At 41.8% G+C, this 16,755-nt stretch overlaps 1 protein-coding gene across 4 annotated transcripts in view; it reads left to right on the top strand.

Moving 5' to 3' along the window:
- CCDC97 (coiled-coil domain containing 97) overlaps positions 1-14,434 on the top strand; it is a 92,790-nt gene extending 78,356 nt beyond the window's left edge. For all 4 annotated transcript variants that reach the window (XM_069207534.1, XM_069207532.1, XM_069207531.1 and 1 more), the window contains 3 exons: positions 1,263-1,505; positions 1,997-2,126; positions 12,671-14,434. In XM_069207534.1, the coding sequence (XP_069063635.1) occupies positions 1,263-1,505; positions 1,997-2,126; positions 12,671-12,794 (497 nt within the window). In that variant the 3' untranslated portion in view covers positions 12,795-14,434. The remainder of the gene's footprint in view (positions 1-1,262; positions 1,506-1,996; positions 2,127-12,670) is intronic.
- Positions 14,435-16,755: the final 2,321 nt, after the last annotated feature.

Below are 16,755 nucleotides of genomic sequence, written 5' to 3'. Positions count from 1 at the left end.
CTCTTCTGCTGAGAGCTCTGACTTGCTAAGTGGTGCCAAATACAGTCCCTGGGTCCTTAGAAGTGGAAGCTGGTATCCTGTGGGCGGGGGAAATCCACTCACCTCAGTGTGCGCGTCAGTAAAATCGACACAGCGCATGTCCTGCAGCTGAATATTTGATGTAGCGCCTGTCTCGCGCCTGGAGAATCGCCACAATGTCTGTTTTCAACAGAAACCCTTCGCACATCGACCCTGGGTGTCAAATTGTCCACATCACCGCACAGACGTGAGGCTGCTTGTCCGGAAATCGACGCATCCCTTACCTGTGAGGAAAGAATCGATGCATCGCTTGCCTGGCAAAGAAAGAATCAACACATGGCCTCACTTGAGATTAAGGAATCAACACATCGCCAGATTTTCCGATGCATTCTTGCCCGTGCAGTTTTATTTTTGACACAAACCAGGTACTTTGTGCTGAAACAACGCATCAATTGATTTCTATGGATTAAGACTATTTTTTACTTTAAAAATTCATACTTTGCTTATCTATGTTGGGTTTTTGTCATTTTGTTCTTGATTGATTTAAATAAATATTGGCTATTTTTCTAATCTGCTGTGGAGTCCTTTTGTGGTGTTTTCACTGTTACTGTGTGTTTTATACAAATAATTGACACATTGCCTCTGAGATAAGCCTGACTGCTTGTGCCATGCTACCAAGGGGGGTGAGCAGGGGTTATCTGAGCTGTGCATCTCCCTTACCCAGACTAGAGTGAGGGTCCCTAATTGGACAGGGTGTAAACTGACTGCCAACTAGAGACCCCATTTCTAACAATAAAGAAGCAATTTTAAGATTAGTTTAGCAAGTTTTGAGATTCCAGTGCAGGCCAAGCGGTGAATAATGAATAGGAATTGTAACCTTCTTTGTTAGCATAGGATGTTTGCGTCATGAAAGGCCATGCAAAAGAAAAAAAAAAAAATCTTGAAAGAATCATTTCAACGAAACTAAAGCAGTTTGAAATTTGTTAATGTTAGCAAATCGAACTTGTCAACCAAGTGCGGGTATGCAGAGTTTAGAAAGGAAAATGCATGTTTAAAATGGTGCATTTAGTTAGGCCTACCAATCACTCACATGGGTTTTAAATTTAAACAACAATTGTTTTTAATAAAATCTCTAGCAGTTAACACCTCTTTTTATAATTTTGGATTTGGTGCTGCTTGTCCCTTCTGTGTGGCTGCTTGTTTAGCATACACTAATGTAGATGTTTATTTTCTTTCCATTTTAGGTGGTGATTACTTCAGTGATGAGCAGATGCGACTACGTGACCCCCTCATGTATGAACACTATGTTGGGCAGTACCTTACTGAGGAAGAGATCCTGTTCATCAACAGCAAAGAGATGGCTGAGGCCAATTGTCTCTCCGAAGTCATGATGAACTCATTCGATGAGCAGATTCTTCAGCGCCGATTGCACAGGCAGCAGGAGCAAGAGGATGCGTGTATGGAAGAAGAGGAAGAAGACTCTGAAGGTTAGAAGTTCACTCGAGACAAAATGCCCTTGATTATTCTTTCAACAAGCTAATAATTAAAAGGGGACTTCATCACCATCTTAAGTGTTTTGAACCTTTTTGTGTCTGATATGTTAGGTAAAAGTGTTGATAAAGATTCCCGTGATCTTGTGACATAAGAAACATTAGGGTAAACCAGATGATGTCAGGAACTCAGACTCAAATAGGACTTCACTTCCAGGTGTGAGAAGTTTATACTTCTTTCACCAAACCTGGCATTTCTGCTAAGGTTAACAACAAGTGGGGCTCAATATTGTAGTATAGTAAGTCAAACACCTCACTATCAACTCAATTAAGTAACATTTTTGGGTAACCTTCAATCATGCTCTTTGTACCTGGACATTGCTTAGATGCATTGGTGATCTTCCATATCACCATGTCTCCCAAATTTTGTTGAAATGAAGCCCTTATTCCGATGTAACACTGCTATGGATTGTGTTTATATCTTTCAGAAGAGTCAACACACCCTGAAGACGAAGATTGGGTCCCAGATGGAGATGAGAAGGCTATGCTGAGAGAAGAGTTTGTGAGCCGAATGCATCAGTGTTTTTTGGATGGAAAAGACCGGGATTTTGATTACAGGTGAGTTTTTGGTTTGCTGTCTCAATGTAGATACACTGCCGGTGAAATGCAAAAGGAAGCCCTGTGAATGTATGCATGTTGCCTTATGCCCCTACTTGACTGCCTGACAGCTTGAGCTCAATGACATCACCAGTTGGGCTCTAATCATCAAAGTGCCCATGACCACCCCTGAATTCTCTGACCTAGACTACCTTCTTGGAATTGAATGACGTTTTCAAACTTTGAAATAAGCTAATCTTTGGTCCAGGCTTCTGACAGCTGTGCCTCAAAGTGAAATAAGTACAGCCACCTTAAGGATTCATTTGGGCTTCGAGGAGATCTTGCACTTCAGTTTTGAGATAGATGTTTGCGAGAGGCAAAGACTTTGTGCTCACCTCAAGTGCGGCTGGTAAGAATCCTTGCTTAATTGACTGACTGGGAGAGGAGTCAACTCGTTGACTGCTAAAATTACCTGCACAAAGCTCGGGTGACTGACAGCCTGCTTGGGTTTTGTCTGAATGAACTGAGCTGCCCTTCGCTGTGAGATTTTACTATCCAGCTGGTGAAAGCCAGTGAATCAGTAGCTCGCCCTTTACTTGGGTTGCAGAGCTGGATAAACTTTCCTGCAAACATCTGTGGTCAGACTGCATTCTCCTTTCCCTCTGGTTACCTCTAGAGTCTTTATCTGCCCCCATCTAACCCCAGAAACGTACATACATTTTCCTCTTAACATCTGCCGTTGAGGTGGTGTCCCTTTGCAGTGGCTGGTCACCTAGATTTTTGAACGATCAGAACCAGCTCTACTGTTTTTGAGGTATTCTCTTTTGCAATCGTGGGCAGAACCCTTCCTAAATCCCAGTTGGTACTTCCTGATTCAACATCTGCCCCAGTTCCTAAGATGGCACTATATCCATGGGAAAAAAATCTTGCCAGACTCATTTTGAGATATGGGCCCCTGAAGTGTGTTACCTTTGGGGAATACCTTTGGTAAGGAGACACATTTCAGCTTGTGTCTCCCATTTAAAACATAGCAAAGAGTGTGACACCAGTTAGACCCCTGTTAGGTCTCACTGTGAAGTGTGATCTGACTTGGCAAAGATTACCAGTCCACTAGTATCCCTGTTCAACAGGACATCAAATTGTTTAATTAGGCTTGGACCCCTAATCCCCGTACTTTCATTTTGTCATGAAGGCTCATGACATAAGCTGGGACTATTTCAGGATATTATTTAAGCAGTGGACTACTCTGCAAAAAACAGCTGAAGCATATGTTATATCTGTTACAAAAGTGCCTCCATGCAGTGCATGGACAGTGAAGCATGCATGGAGGTGCCTTAATCTGCTTTCTTTAAATGAGGCATTCTCTATGTTCGAATGCCAGTCTGTGCATTTATTAAGACAATTGATGCACCCTCGGAAGTGATGTTCCAGGCAGGAGATGAATCTGATGGGCAGCTAAAGATGTTCATGTGGTAAAATACTAGAATATTTGGGAGCGAGTCGTGCAGAAAAGTAAAAACATAGTGGGCACCAAGAATGGGCAGCAAGAATTGGGGAATTGATTGCAGCTTATGGCCAGGTATTTATCACAAAAACCCATATTATAGATTGAAGAAGTAGTGAGCATAACCATGAACATATTTAAAAACTATACGTAGAAAATAAAGGTGACTACAGAGATAAAAGGGAAGCCAGCAGAGACATGCAAAGGAATGGTTGATTGGTTGATCATATTGTCGAGGGTAGCTTGACTAAAGCTGGATAAAAGATTTTCAACCTAATTAGAAGGGTGGAAGAGAGTATAGAGGAAATTTAAGAAAAGAGAAGCAAGTATTAGTGTTGACACAAAATGGGTGGAGATGTGGTATTCATACAAACTTAAATCTCTTATGGGGAAAGGATTTCTCTGACAGCCTGAAACCCAACACTTTCTTGAGCTTGCAGCTTTAACTAGACCCTAGTGCCATATTACAGGGGTGTGGAATTTATTAAAATATCTACTTGTCCAGGGGACAGGTTGCTTCTCAAATCTACTTGTCCTGTAAAAAGATCTACTTGTCCCTTTGGTGCCATGTAGTGTGGTGACAAATTATGGCAGCAATTAATAGCCTCTCTGATTATGCCAGGGCTACTACCATAGTAGGGCTTGAATACTTGGAGTTTCAATCCCTACTGTAGCAATTTCCTTATTTTGCCACCTTTCTGCAGATCTGCATACTGGGGCTGGAGGAAGCAGTAAGCAATAGTTCCAGGGCTGGAATGCCTTTGAGTCTGCAAACCTACTAACCTGCATGTTTTAAAGATTTTTACCAGCTTCTCTCTAATATTTTCCCATAATAAGAAAGGTTGGACATTTACTCCTGACAATGGCAGAATTAGAACTTCTTCCAGGGTTGGGAAGAAAGTGGCTGGAGGGAAAATGAACTTGCAAATGCTCAATAGATTTTCACATGAGCAAATCTACACATCGTATTTACCCACGCTAAAATACAGTTCACAAATATTTTGTAGGGGTACGACATATACCAAGGGTGCACTTTTGTGACTTTCTTTAAGAATTTCGGGCCACAAGTAGGTAGGTTCAGATTTGTGACCTGCAAATTGCGAGTCGCAAATCCGAATGTAGGATGGTGTCCTTGACACCATCTGTGATTCGCAAGGGCTTCGCAAATGCCCACATCATGAATAATCATGAGGTGGGTCGCAATTTGCGACCCCCTCACGAATGGTGGCCTGCTGGAGACAGCAGACCACCATGTCTGTGACTGCTTTTCAATAAAGCAGTTTTTTTTTGTAATGCAGCCCGTTTTCCTTAAAGGAAAACGAGATGCATAACAAAAACGAAAAATGAAACGTTTTCGTTTCATTTTTTCAGAGCAAGCAGTGGTCCACAGGACCACTGCTTGCTCTGAAAAAATGTTTACAGTGACATTCACAATGGGAAAGGGGTCCCATGGGGATCCCTTCCCTTTTGCGAAAGTGTTAGCACCCATTTGAAATGGGTGCAAACTGCGATTGGTTTGCGCCCGCGGTCACAAAACAATCCTACATTGCACTGCGAGTTGCAATTAGGAAGGGAACACCCCTTACTAATTGCGAGTCGCAAACCCGTTTTGTGATTCGGTAACCAGGTTACTGAATCGCAAAACTGGGTTTGTGCATCGCAATGTGCTTTTTGCACGTCGCAAACAGCGAAAGTCGCTGTTTGCGACATGCAAAAAGCTACCTACATGTGGGTCTTGGTCCCTAATTAGGTCTGGTGTTAACAAAGACATTTTGTTTTTATTAAACTTCTATTTCTCTCTCTTTCGGCTGGCTTTACTGTGAGAGATCGCATTCTGCTCTTCCACAAGGAGCATATTGCCACACAAAGTAGTTTTGTTCAGTGTCAGGAACTACAGTGGCAATCAGTGACGTAACGAAACTGGAGGGTGCCCCTTTGCAAAGAACATGGAGGAGCCCCCTCTCCAGACTCACTCAGGGCAGGTGCTGTGCTGACGGGGCCCCCTGGAGGGCGGCTGCGGGGCCTTTGTTATGCCGCTGGTGGCAACGTGTGCTTTAAGAGTTCAAAAACTTTTTGGGGGGGGTTTGCCAATGTTTGTTACAATGTTGAGGGCCTGGTAGCTCCCACAACAATAAAGTGTTACAAAAGCTATGTCAAAACAAGACACGCATTGATGAAACTAAAAGACTTATAAAAATATGTCAGATCAGTTGGCTTTGTCAGTGTTTGTTTATTTTCATGCTTCCCATAATCGTGTTGAAAATGGTTACACTGATTTTCCATTAGAAATATTTTTGGGAAATACTAGCATGCATCAACACATTTTACTAAATGACACTTCATTTGCATATAATCAGATAGCATTCTGGGAGCATTATACTTAGCCTCTTAGCCTAAACTTTTCAAACGTGTGTACACGTTTTTTTTTTTTGTACTGGAACCAACGTCAGTAGTGAAGTGTGACCTTAAAACATTTATTTACAGCACGCACCCTAATAATGAAGGCTTTCAAATAATGAACCATAAATACAAGTTCGAACAGCATTATCCTTTGGAAACACATTACCTCAACTGCAGAGAGTTCAACTCTCTGTAAACAGGCAGCCAAAGGGTTTGTGCTGCAGGGGGTTGGGCCTACTTGTCCCAAGGACAAAGTAAACATAAAAACTTGTTGCCCTTGACCCCAAACAAGATGTCCCGGGCGTTCGGCGATAGGAATTCCACATCCCTGAATATTATACAGGGAGTGCAGAATTATTAGGCAAATTAGTATTTTGACCACATCATCCTCTTTATGCATGTTGTCTTACTCCAAGCTGTATAGGCTCGAAAGCCTACTACCAATTAAGCATATTAGGTGATGTGCATCTCTGTAATGAGAAGGGGTGTGGTCTAATGACATCAACACCCCATATCAGGTGTGCATAATTATTAGGCAACTTCCTTTCCTTTGGCAAAATGGGTCAAAAGAAGGACTTGACAGGCTCAGAAAAGTAAAAAATAGTGAGATATCTTGCAGAGGGATGCAGCACTCTTAAAATTGCAAAGCTTCTGAAGCGTGATCATCGAACAATCAAGCGTTTCATTCAAAATAGTCAACAGGGTCGCAAGAAGCGTGTGGAAAAACCAAGGCGCAAAATAACTGCCCATGAACTGAGAAAAGTCAAGCGTGCAGCTGCCACGATGCCACTTGCCACCAGTTTGGCCATATGTCAGAGCTGCAACATCACTGGAGTGCCCAAAAGCACAAGGTGTGCAATACTCAGAGACATGGCCAAGGTAAGAAAGGCTGAAAGACGACCACCACTGAACAAGACACACAAGCTGAAACGTCAAGACTGGGCCAAGAAATATCTCAAGACTGATTTTTCTAAGGTTTTATGGACTGATGAAATGAGAGTGAGTCTTGATGGGCCAGATGGATGGGCCCGTGGCTGGATTGGTAAAGGGCAGAGAGCTCCAGTCCGACTCAGACGCCAGCAAGGTGGAGGTGGAGTACTGGTTTGGGCTGGTATCATCAAAGATGAGCTTGTGGGGCCTTTTCGGGTTGAGGATGGAGTCAAGCTCAACTCCCAGTCCTACTGCCAGTTCCTGGAAGACACCTTCTTCAAGCAGTGGTACAGGAAGAAGTCTGCATCCTTCAAGAAAAACATGATTTTCATGCAGGACAATGCTCCATCACACGCGTCCAAGTACTCCACAGCGTGGCTGGCAAGAAAGGGTATAAAAGAAGGAAATCTAATGACATGGCCTCCTTGTTCACCTGATCTGAACCCCATTGAGAACCTGTGGTCCATCATCAAATGTGAGATTTACAAGGAGGGAAAACAGTACACCTCTCTGAACAGTGTCTGGGAGGCTGTGGTTGCTGCTGCACGCAATGTTGATGGTGAACAGATCAAAACACTGACAGAATCCATGGATGGCAGGCTTTTGAGTGTCCTTGCAAAGAAAGGTGGCTATATTGGTCACTGATTTGTTTTTGTTTTGTTTTTGAATGTCAGAAATGTATATTTGTGAATGTTGAGATGTTATATTGGTTTCACTGGTAATAATAAATAATTGAAATGGGTATATATTTTTTTTTGTTAAGTTGCCTAATAATTATGCACAGTAATAGTCACCTGCACACACAGATATCCCCCTAACATAGCTAAAACTAAAAACAAACTGAAAACTACTTCCAAAAATATTCAGCTTTGATGTTGGTGAGTTTTTTGGGTTCATTGAGAACATGGTTGTTGTTCAATAATAAAATTAATCCTCAAAAATACAACTTGCCTAATAATTCTGCACTCCCTGTATATGTTATATGACTTTTTGTCCAAAGGTTTTGGTTTTCTATGCATATTAACCTCATGTAAGTAGAATTTGTTGCTGTTAATTACTGTGCCACAATGTATTCGAGTCCTTTACCCTGCCAATTTCTAGAGTAAGCCATAACTGATTGTTATCGCTATTTAGATAGATAACCAAGTTACTGTCTTTCTCACACTTAATTCCAACTGGAGAGTAGTAGCATTGTTGCATGGGACACCTGTGGTAAATAAAAAGCATCAGTGGAGTCAGCCTCTAGTAGGAGCCGCCCAGGGCACCGAAAGGGAATGTTCTCATTTACAGCTCTGCAATCTGACCTTGTTTGTCACGTTAAACCCTTCACCCATACAACCTCACCTTTTCCCCTGTTTGTATGTAAATCATTACTCTTACTTCTCACCCTTTGCAAAGGGCTGTGTAATTATTTTATTTTATTGTTAATATTTTCATCTAGATACTTTTTTATATTTGCCCTGCATAAAATGGCTTATGGAGCCAAAAATGTTTTAAATAATAGAATATTAACTCTTATTACATAACAAAGAACTCAGCAGGACATAAGCCTTTACAGCTAGGTAGCGAACCACTCATATGTAGCAGTTTACAGCTGTAATGCCCAAAGAACAGTAGCCATATCAATGCCAAGCAGACAAATCTGCAAATTAATGATGGCTGGGCTGTTTACATATCTATGTGTTTATCATACTGTTCATACCACAAAGTAAGTCAGCAAATTTAGAACATAATTTCCCTGTGCAGTATAAAAACAGGCACCCAGGATTAAGCAACACTTGATATGTGTTTTAGCATTCTTTATTGTCCCGAATACCGAACATATATAGTGTACAGTGGATCTCTCTCCAATCCATTATCTCCTAGGGGCCTCTTGCACTAAATATGTTGAGGTGGTTGGGTTGGCCACATGAATTGGGCACCCACGGGGTGTGCTGATTCTTACTACTTACTAGGGAACTGGGATTTAGAGATCCAAGTCCTACAGCATTTTAAAACATGTCATCTCCAGACCCATCATGCATGGGGGAGAAGGTGATTCCAACAATTTGGGAATAGGGTTGAACTCCCTCAAACAACTGAACGTTACCATGAGACCTACTGTAAAGGGGGCAAAACGATGCGCCTTCCTACAGCTGGAAACTGGGGTTTGATTTCTCATAGGTTTTAAGAGTTTTGTAGACTCGCCACTAATCCTAGTATTGCAGCACTGTGATGGGCACACAGGGCAAAATACTTCAGGGTGTGTATTTGGGGAGTGGCTGATCGAGCATTTCTAGCAGCTGCAGCTTTTTTCCAGGGAAATGTGGTGTCTGAGCCACCTAGGCACCTAAGCCATCTATGTCAAACCTTTTTATATCTTTATTTTGCATTTGTATTATTATGACTCTGTCAAAAGATATCTACTTGCGTACATAGATAGATAGTAAATCTATTTACAAAGAATACATGAAACACTTAAAGAACTGAACAAAAAAAACTTAAATAGTTTGGCTATGCACCTGGTAGAAGAGATACAGGCCTAAATAAGTTAGCCTTTGGACATCTCCTGCAAGGCAGAGACAGGAAGATAGAATGAAAAAATGGGGTAAAGGCTTGAGAAGAATGAGGAAGTACCAAAATCATATGGGGAAGGATAGGACAGGTGAAGAAAAGGGGTATAACTGGAAAGAATTGCAGGTGGGTGGAAGGGGAAGTGAAGGGAGAAGTCCAGTGAAGAAAGAAAGATTAGAAATACTGGTTGAAATATAATACAAATATACAATAAAAAAATGTTTTTCCAGAACAGACACACTTTGACGCATCTCCTTTATTCTCCTGAGAATGGCTGAACTGTTGAAAATTGATGTATAGATTTTTTCCTCTCAAGTTGAAAGGTGTTTTTGCTTCTGGGAGATTATTTTTTGCTGTTGGATATTTTCAGGGAGATGATGATGTGTCCAGGTTTATCCAGCCTTAGGGTTTTGAAAATAATGCATGCTAGTTGCATGCTGAAGTGGGAACAACTCAATACTATCAGAAAGCGAATGATGTGTTCAGTTTTTTATTTGCCCTAGAACACTCTAGGTACAAGGATGGAGTTCCTTCAGTCGATGCTAGAAATGGCAAATGTACGAAAGAACAGGATGGAAGTCTGAAGGTTGAAGAACTGTGTTTAGTTCTTTTAGCTAATCTAGATAAATTCTGGAGGATTTTGCAGTGTGCGCAATGTGAGATGACCTGGTGAGGCATCTATCTATCCGCCACCTAGCAGTTTTACTTCAGTTGCCAGGGAGTTTATCAAATTAAAATATCTTGAATTGTAGTACATTCCCTGTAACAGTATATGTTTTGATCTATGGGTGAAACAAAACAAACTAGTTGAGTATCTTCAATGAATGCAGTGGATCCTATTTTAGGAGTTTAGCTTAGCTTTCTGGCTTGCAGGCCTGTGTCCCCGTCACCTAGTGACTTTCAACCTACTTAGCTTGCTTTGTCTTAGCCTATTCATTTAATTATTTCTTTCAAAATGGCTGCTATATTTACAGTTAGTGAAGTGCTTTGATTTTACATTATTAGTGCCACTCTGTAAAGGCGTCACTATCAGTGTCAAAATTAAGTGAGATATGTAGGTATTCACATCATGTGCCTTTCCCACTTACATGTGACAGGAACATAATGTACTTTTGGAGGAAATTGATTATATAATTGGATCATACCTGCATCAGGGGTCCTACAAGATCTGTATAAATGCATCTCAGGCAGACAAGGGTATCGGAGGGAGTCCTACCAGATGCCGTCAACGCTATCTATCTACATATCGTTTTGATGCAGACCCAGCCTTCGTGTCCCCACTGAGTCTGATCTAGAGACTTCATTCCAAGGTAATGAGGGTTGACGGCACTTCTTGTGGACATGGTACTCGCAGATTAGGTTTATCACACCTAGCTCTCTTTAGGTTAGAGATTAGGTTCTCCATGGTAGGGTTCTATGGATATTTTACTTTCCATGTTATTGTAATAGGGTGGGGGTCTTTATATTCACGACTCTCATTTTTACCATCCTGCTTCTTGCATTGTTCATTATCTTAATCGTTGCAGCTCATGCATTTTACAGTAGATTGTAGTCTTGTTAATGCATCCTATTGAAAACTTCACTGCATCTCCTTCATTGCCTGTGTGTGACTGAGACTTGGTGCTCATGTGAGAAAAGGGTAACCTCTGTTCCATCATGACTCTCCTGAGATGTCACAATCTAAAGTCCATGCGTAAAGGCTGCCAGAAATCACCTTTTACTGTTTGTTTTTTTGGTTGGGTACTGCTTGTGAAGCCGGTAGGGTAGGGCCGACAGTTGTGACTTGTAGGATTGGTCTAGTCACCTACAAACGTGCTGTCATCCCTAAACCAGCAGTCTTGCTAGGAGCTAGAGTCCAACTACAACAGAGTATCTACATATTGGGTCCATAAGGAAAGAAGCAGTGGGTCAGCAAAATAGTACTAGGTCTTATGTTCCCACAACATGTGCTTTTGTAGCTGGATTAGAGGAGACTCTCAAATAGCCAGCCTTTCAGAAGATGCGTTCCACATTTGAGAAAAAGATGTCAGATTAGTTGTAAGTAGTGAATGAAGAAAACTTGTGCTTTGTTTTATGTTGTATTAGATATCTCTGGTGTATGTGTAAAGGTTGAAGGTTTTAGATGACAGTTTGAAAGTTTTATTGAATGGAACATTTTGTGAAAATTGTGTGACATGCCTTTTCCCAAATGGTGACCTGTGGAATAAATTGTATTGATGGAGAGAATCTATTTGATAGACTTTATTTAGAATTTTCATCCTAACATTTAATTGTAATTATTTAATGTTTATATTAAATAAATAAATTGCACACTATACATTTAAATAGGTATCTTGCGCTAGACACCGTTTATAGATGGTTGCTTTTACCCCTCTAGGTCAAGATCTGCTTTCAGTATAGAGGCTACAAAATGGAGGCTAAGATAAGATAGTGAAAACACCTCAGTCACGAGCAAGGGGAGAAACTATGACTAAAGGGACATATTTAAAGAATGAGTAAAATATTCCGTATTTGATATTTGATCCACATTTGGGCAGTTTACATCTGTTTGGCTATATTAAATTATTTTGGATAATTGCACGTATCTCGCTAATGTTACATGTGCCCTTTATGTAACAAGTTTGTTACACCTGTTTAGAGTGGATAAATGCCACTGTTTGTTTTTTACGGTCCTTATTTCCTTGACTATATTTTATTTTACATGCCCCCCGCCCTCTTCTTACCATATTTGCATTGGTGAACCTTTGGCTGCATTATGCCCTTTTGGTGCTGGCCAGTTTGGATAAAAATCTGATGCACAGTAAATCGTGGGAAGATGGCTCTCAGTGTTTTTGTTAATTCACAAAAATGTACTTTGTTGTACAAAGCCATATTTCAATTGCATCTCCCTCTCTACTAAATCTGTATTGTTCTAGGTAAACTCTAATTTCCGTTCCATGTTTCTATTTGTGTAGTTTACACACACATGTAAATTCAAAGAACGTTCAACCATTGCACGTCTATTAAGAATTGTTTAATTGTAAAATATGGATGTTTAGTATGTAAGTATGCATTACTTTTCCCAGAGACAAGTTTAATTTGTGAAACATCATTTTTACCTCTTCTTTTGATGTTAACTCCTAAATTATGTTTTTTTTTAACAAGTGAAGGGTTCCTTCTTTGCTTTTTTTTCCCACAGTGCAGTAGACGATAACCCGGATTTTGACAACCTTGAGATTGTGACCCGTGATGAAGAAGAGCGTTACTTTGATGACGAAGAGCCCGCTGACATAGATGAAATGGAAGCCGATGAGATGAAGTGAAATGGATATTTATACTCCTCTCCTCAACTGCCCATGCACTATGGCAGTGATGCTGGTGCCACTCGAAGTAGATTCCCAGGATTTCAGAGAAGAGCTAAAGACTGAACTAGAAAGACAGAAGGATTTAAGCAGTTCTACCTGTGTCGAGTTGCTGCTTTCAATCACAGGAAATATTTTGAAAATATTTGATATGCCCACTTAATAGTTTAACCCTAGGCACAGCATACTTCTTTCTAGGAGCATGCATGTCCTCTGATTAAGACCAAGCAGATGAAAACTGGACTTTCTGATATAAAGTACAATTGGTGAGGATACCGAAGTAATAGGGAACAACCAATCTTTATAACATATGAATATGTGACTGCTTATCAGTTGTCTCCCCTCCCCTGTACAATAATTATCTTGGCTAAGCCAAATGCTGATCCTGGTCCCCAGAATAAGTCCAAGTCAGCAATGTACTTGTTCTTTCGGTCTTTGAAAACTTTATGCCTTGTGCTTGTTCCTTGATGTTTCTGTGTGTTGTTGAACACTACCTGTAAGTACTGGTAGAGTTAAAACTGGTGGGAAATTTCAACCTCAGCAAATACTTTGCACAACAATGCTCTAAGTAAAGAACTGTTTCCCAGTATACTGTGGGTGTTTTTAAAACCAGGACGTGCAAGTTGTACTCTGGCTTGTTTGCATGCAGCCCTCCCTTTTGCAATGTGTCTGATGTACTAATCAACTGCATTACAAAATGTATATTCGTTAACAGCCGCAAAAACTCCTGCCTCATGAATATTAATGGGGCCGGTCACATTTTGCAAGACTGCTGACTTTCGTTCCTTCGCATTCCCTGCACTTCAATAGTTTTTTTTCTTGTTAAATTATAAAGCAGACTGTGCCCCTTAACTGTACAAGTGCTGCTTCAGAAAAAAATATTACCACGCAGGGAAGACATCAGGATGAACGTGAAGTTGTTCCCTGGACCACTTTGTGCTCCACTTTAGGCCACCAGAAAGGAATAGGTTACCACCCAAAGGTGAGGCTCAGTACATTCAGTTTATATATACCTTGGTACCGGCCCTGTTCTATTCTAAAAGGGTTACAGAACCCCTATTGCGAGTCAGAAATACATCTCCGACTCCCAAAAGGGGTTTAACATCTCACAAAACGTTGTTTGACATGGATAAACACTGTTGCTGTGAGTCATGTGGTTTGCAAATATAAAGTGTTTCGTACGTCGACCACCTACTTGTGAATATGTTTAGCTGGTCTTGTCTGCAGAAATTAATATTTTATTTAAAACCGTCCATGTCTAACACTCTTCACAGTCGACTTATCACGGACAGCAGTGTTTTTAAAAAAAAGCAGAGCACTATATTTTGTTTGCCCATTGTGAGGCTTTCTCTGTATTGTTTGTCACATGTGCACTTACATGCAGTATTTGTCCCTGTAGATTTACCCATGTTCACTAGTGTTTCTTTTAATACTTCTATTGCTTTTTGCCTTCAAAATGGAGTTGAAGCACCCTGCTTCTGTACAAGTGCATTTAGCAGCCCTACCCGCACACCATACGTAGTACTCATCTGTTTTTCATTTTGTTCTCATAGCTGTTATACTCGTTGTTTTCAGTTTGACTAAAATACTTTGTTTTCTGACGGTTTGTTTGTGAGTTCTTCAGAGTATGGGCTGATTTCTGCCCAGATTGACCGTTCTGTCACGTTGTTCAGCAGAGCTGGATCACTTTTTGTGTGGATTCACAGGTGATACTTAATTATTTATTAGTTTAACCTTTTCTGTCACACATATTCCATAGGTATAGACACATTGTTTTGTGCCTCGTGAGTTGACATTCTATGTGGCTCAGGAAAACAGCAGGATATATCTCAAATACATTTACTGTGTCAGCGTAACATAAGTAAGCCTTTTGACATGGTCTTGACTCAAGGAAACATCAAGATACTTCTGAAATGAGTCCATCATGCCAGCTGACCATTTATTGCACCAATGATAAGCACCAGACCCCTGCCATCATGGCCAGCTAGGCATTGTGGTACAGAAATAAATTATCAGCATATCGTCATAAATGTTGTCTATAAAAAGTACCTCTTCACTGGAGTTAGTAATGGAAAATCCTCATCTAATGGGTTGATATTTTATAAATGATATCTAGGATGAGAAGTGTATCAATGTTATTTCAGTATGCAGTAGTCTGACCCAGAATTCCCCCTTTGCTAGCATGATGGCTAACATTTTGTACTAACTTGGAAATACAAGTCTATACAGTCAAATTGTAACTCCAGCAGATTTTCCATTCTAGCATTGGCAAGCCTAAGGTCTGCAGCCATGTAGTAGTTTTTATCATACCTAATGTATGTATGTATGTCGTATTTATAAAGCGTGTTCCGACTCACAAAGAGCATCAAAACTCTAAAGTAGAAGGTGAAAAAGAGATAAGAAAAAAAACTTATGTTCGATGGCATCTGTCGCTGTAGATACGCATGTTCTGCAATAGCTCGCCATCTGGTGTTGGGCCGGAGTGTTACAAGTTGTTTTTCTTCGAAGAAGTCTTTCGAGTCACGGGACCGAGTGACTCCTCCTTTTGTCTCCATTGCGCATGGGCGTCGACTCCATCTTTGATTGGTTTTTTTCCGCCATCGGGTTCGGACGTGTTCCTGTCGCTCCGAGTTTCGGAACGGAAAAAATAGTTAATTTCGGAAGATTTTCGTCGGTATTGTTGCGTTCGGGATCGGCGTACTTAGATTCCACACCGCATCGAAGATCGAAGAGCTCCGGTGCCCTTCGGGGTAGTTTTTCGATCCTCCGTCGGGGCCTGGTCGGCCCGACCGCGTGCTGAAGAACGCCGATGGAACGGACCCCGTTCCGTTTCTGCCCCAAATGCCACAATAAATACCCCTACACAGACCAACACTTGGTCTGCAACCTGTGCCTGTCACCTGAGCACAGCGAAGACACCTGCGAGGCCTGTCGTGCGTTCCGGTCCCGAAAAACACTCCGAGACCGTCGAGCCAGAAGACTTCAAATGGCGTCCGCACCGACAGCCCAACAGGAGTTCGAGGAACAGGAAGAAGAAGGTACCTTCTCGATCCAAGACTCAGACTCCGAAGGATTCGACGATACACAAACCGTGAGTAAGACGTCGAAAACCACACAAAGAAACATTTACAAGGCCCAGGGGACGCCACTGCCACCAGGCCATGGCTCGACCCATAAATTCGGTGACTGACCGTCGGCACCGAAAAAGGCCCAAACAGTGCCGAGATCGTCCGACTCCGGTCGAGACACCGGCACGCAGCCTTCTCGGGACCGAGAAAGTGCTGGAGACAAGCCTCGACACCGAGATGCCGGTGTGGACACGGCTCGACGCCGAGACAGCGGCACCGAAACAGATCGACGCCGAGAGGTTTCGGGCCCGAAAAGGAAAAAAGTCACCCCGGAGCCGAAAAAACACGCAGACAAAGTTTCGATGCCGAAACAAACTGCAAGCGACCCAGCTTCAGGCTCTTATACAGAAGAGCACTCGCTAACCTCCCAAATGCAAAAGCATAGGTTTGAGGAAGAGCTACAAGCAACTGATGTGGACCATACGCAAAAGCGTATCTTCATTCAGCAGGGGACAGGAAAAATAAGCACCCTTCCCCCCATTAGGAGAAAGAGAAGGTTGGAGTTCCAGACGGAACAAGCACCACAACCAAAAGTGGTGAAAAGAGTTACACCACCACCCTCTCCTCCGCCCGTGATTAACGTTTCACCAGCCTAAACGCCATCACACTCCCCAGCTCACACCACCATGAGCCAGGGTGACCAAGATCAGGACGCATGGGACCTATACGACGCCCCAGTGTCAGATAACAGCCCGGAGGCATACCCTACAAAACCATCTCCACCAGAAGACAGCACCGCGTACTCTCAGGTGGTGGCTAGAGCAGCACAATTTCCCAACGTAAGCCTCCACTCA

Source organism: Pleurodeles waltl, chromosome 9 (assembly GCF_031143425.1).
Source record: "Pleurodeles waltl isolate 20211129_DDA chromosome 9, aPleWal1.hap1.20221129, whole genome shotgun sequence".
NCBI lineage: Eukaryota > Metazoa > Chordata > Amphibia > Caudata > Salamandridae > Pleurodeles > Pleurodeles waltl.
Note: the sequence above shows the minus strand (reverse complement) of the source record. Positions and strands in the feature narration are given on the sequence as shown.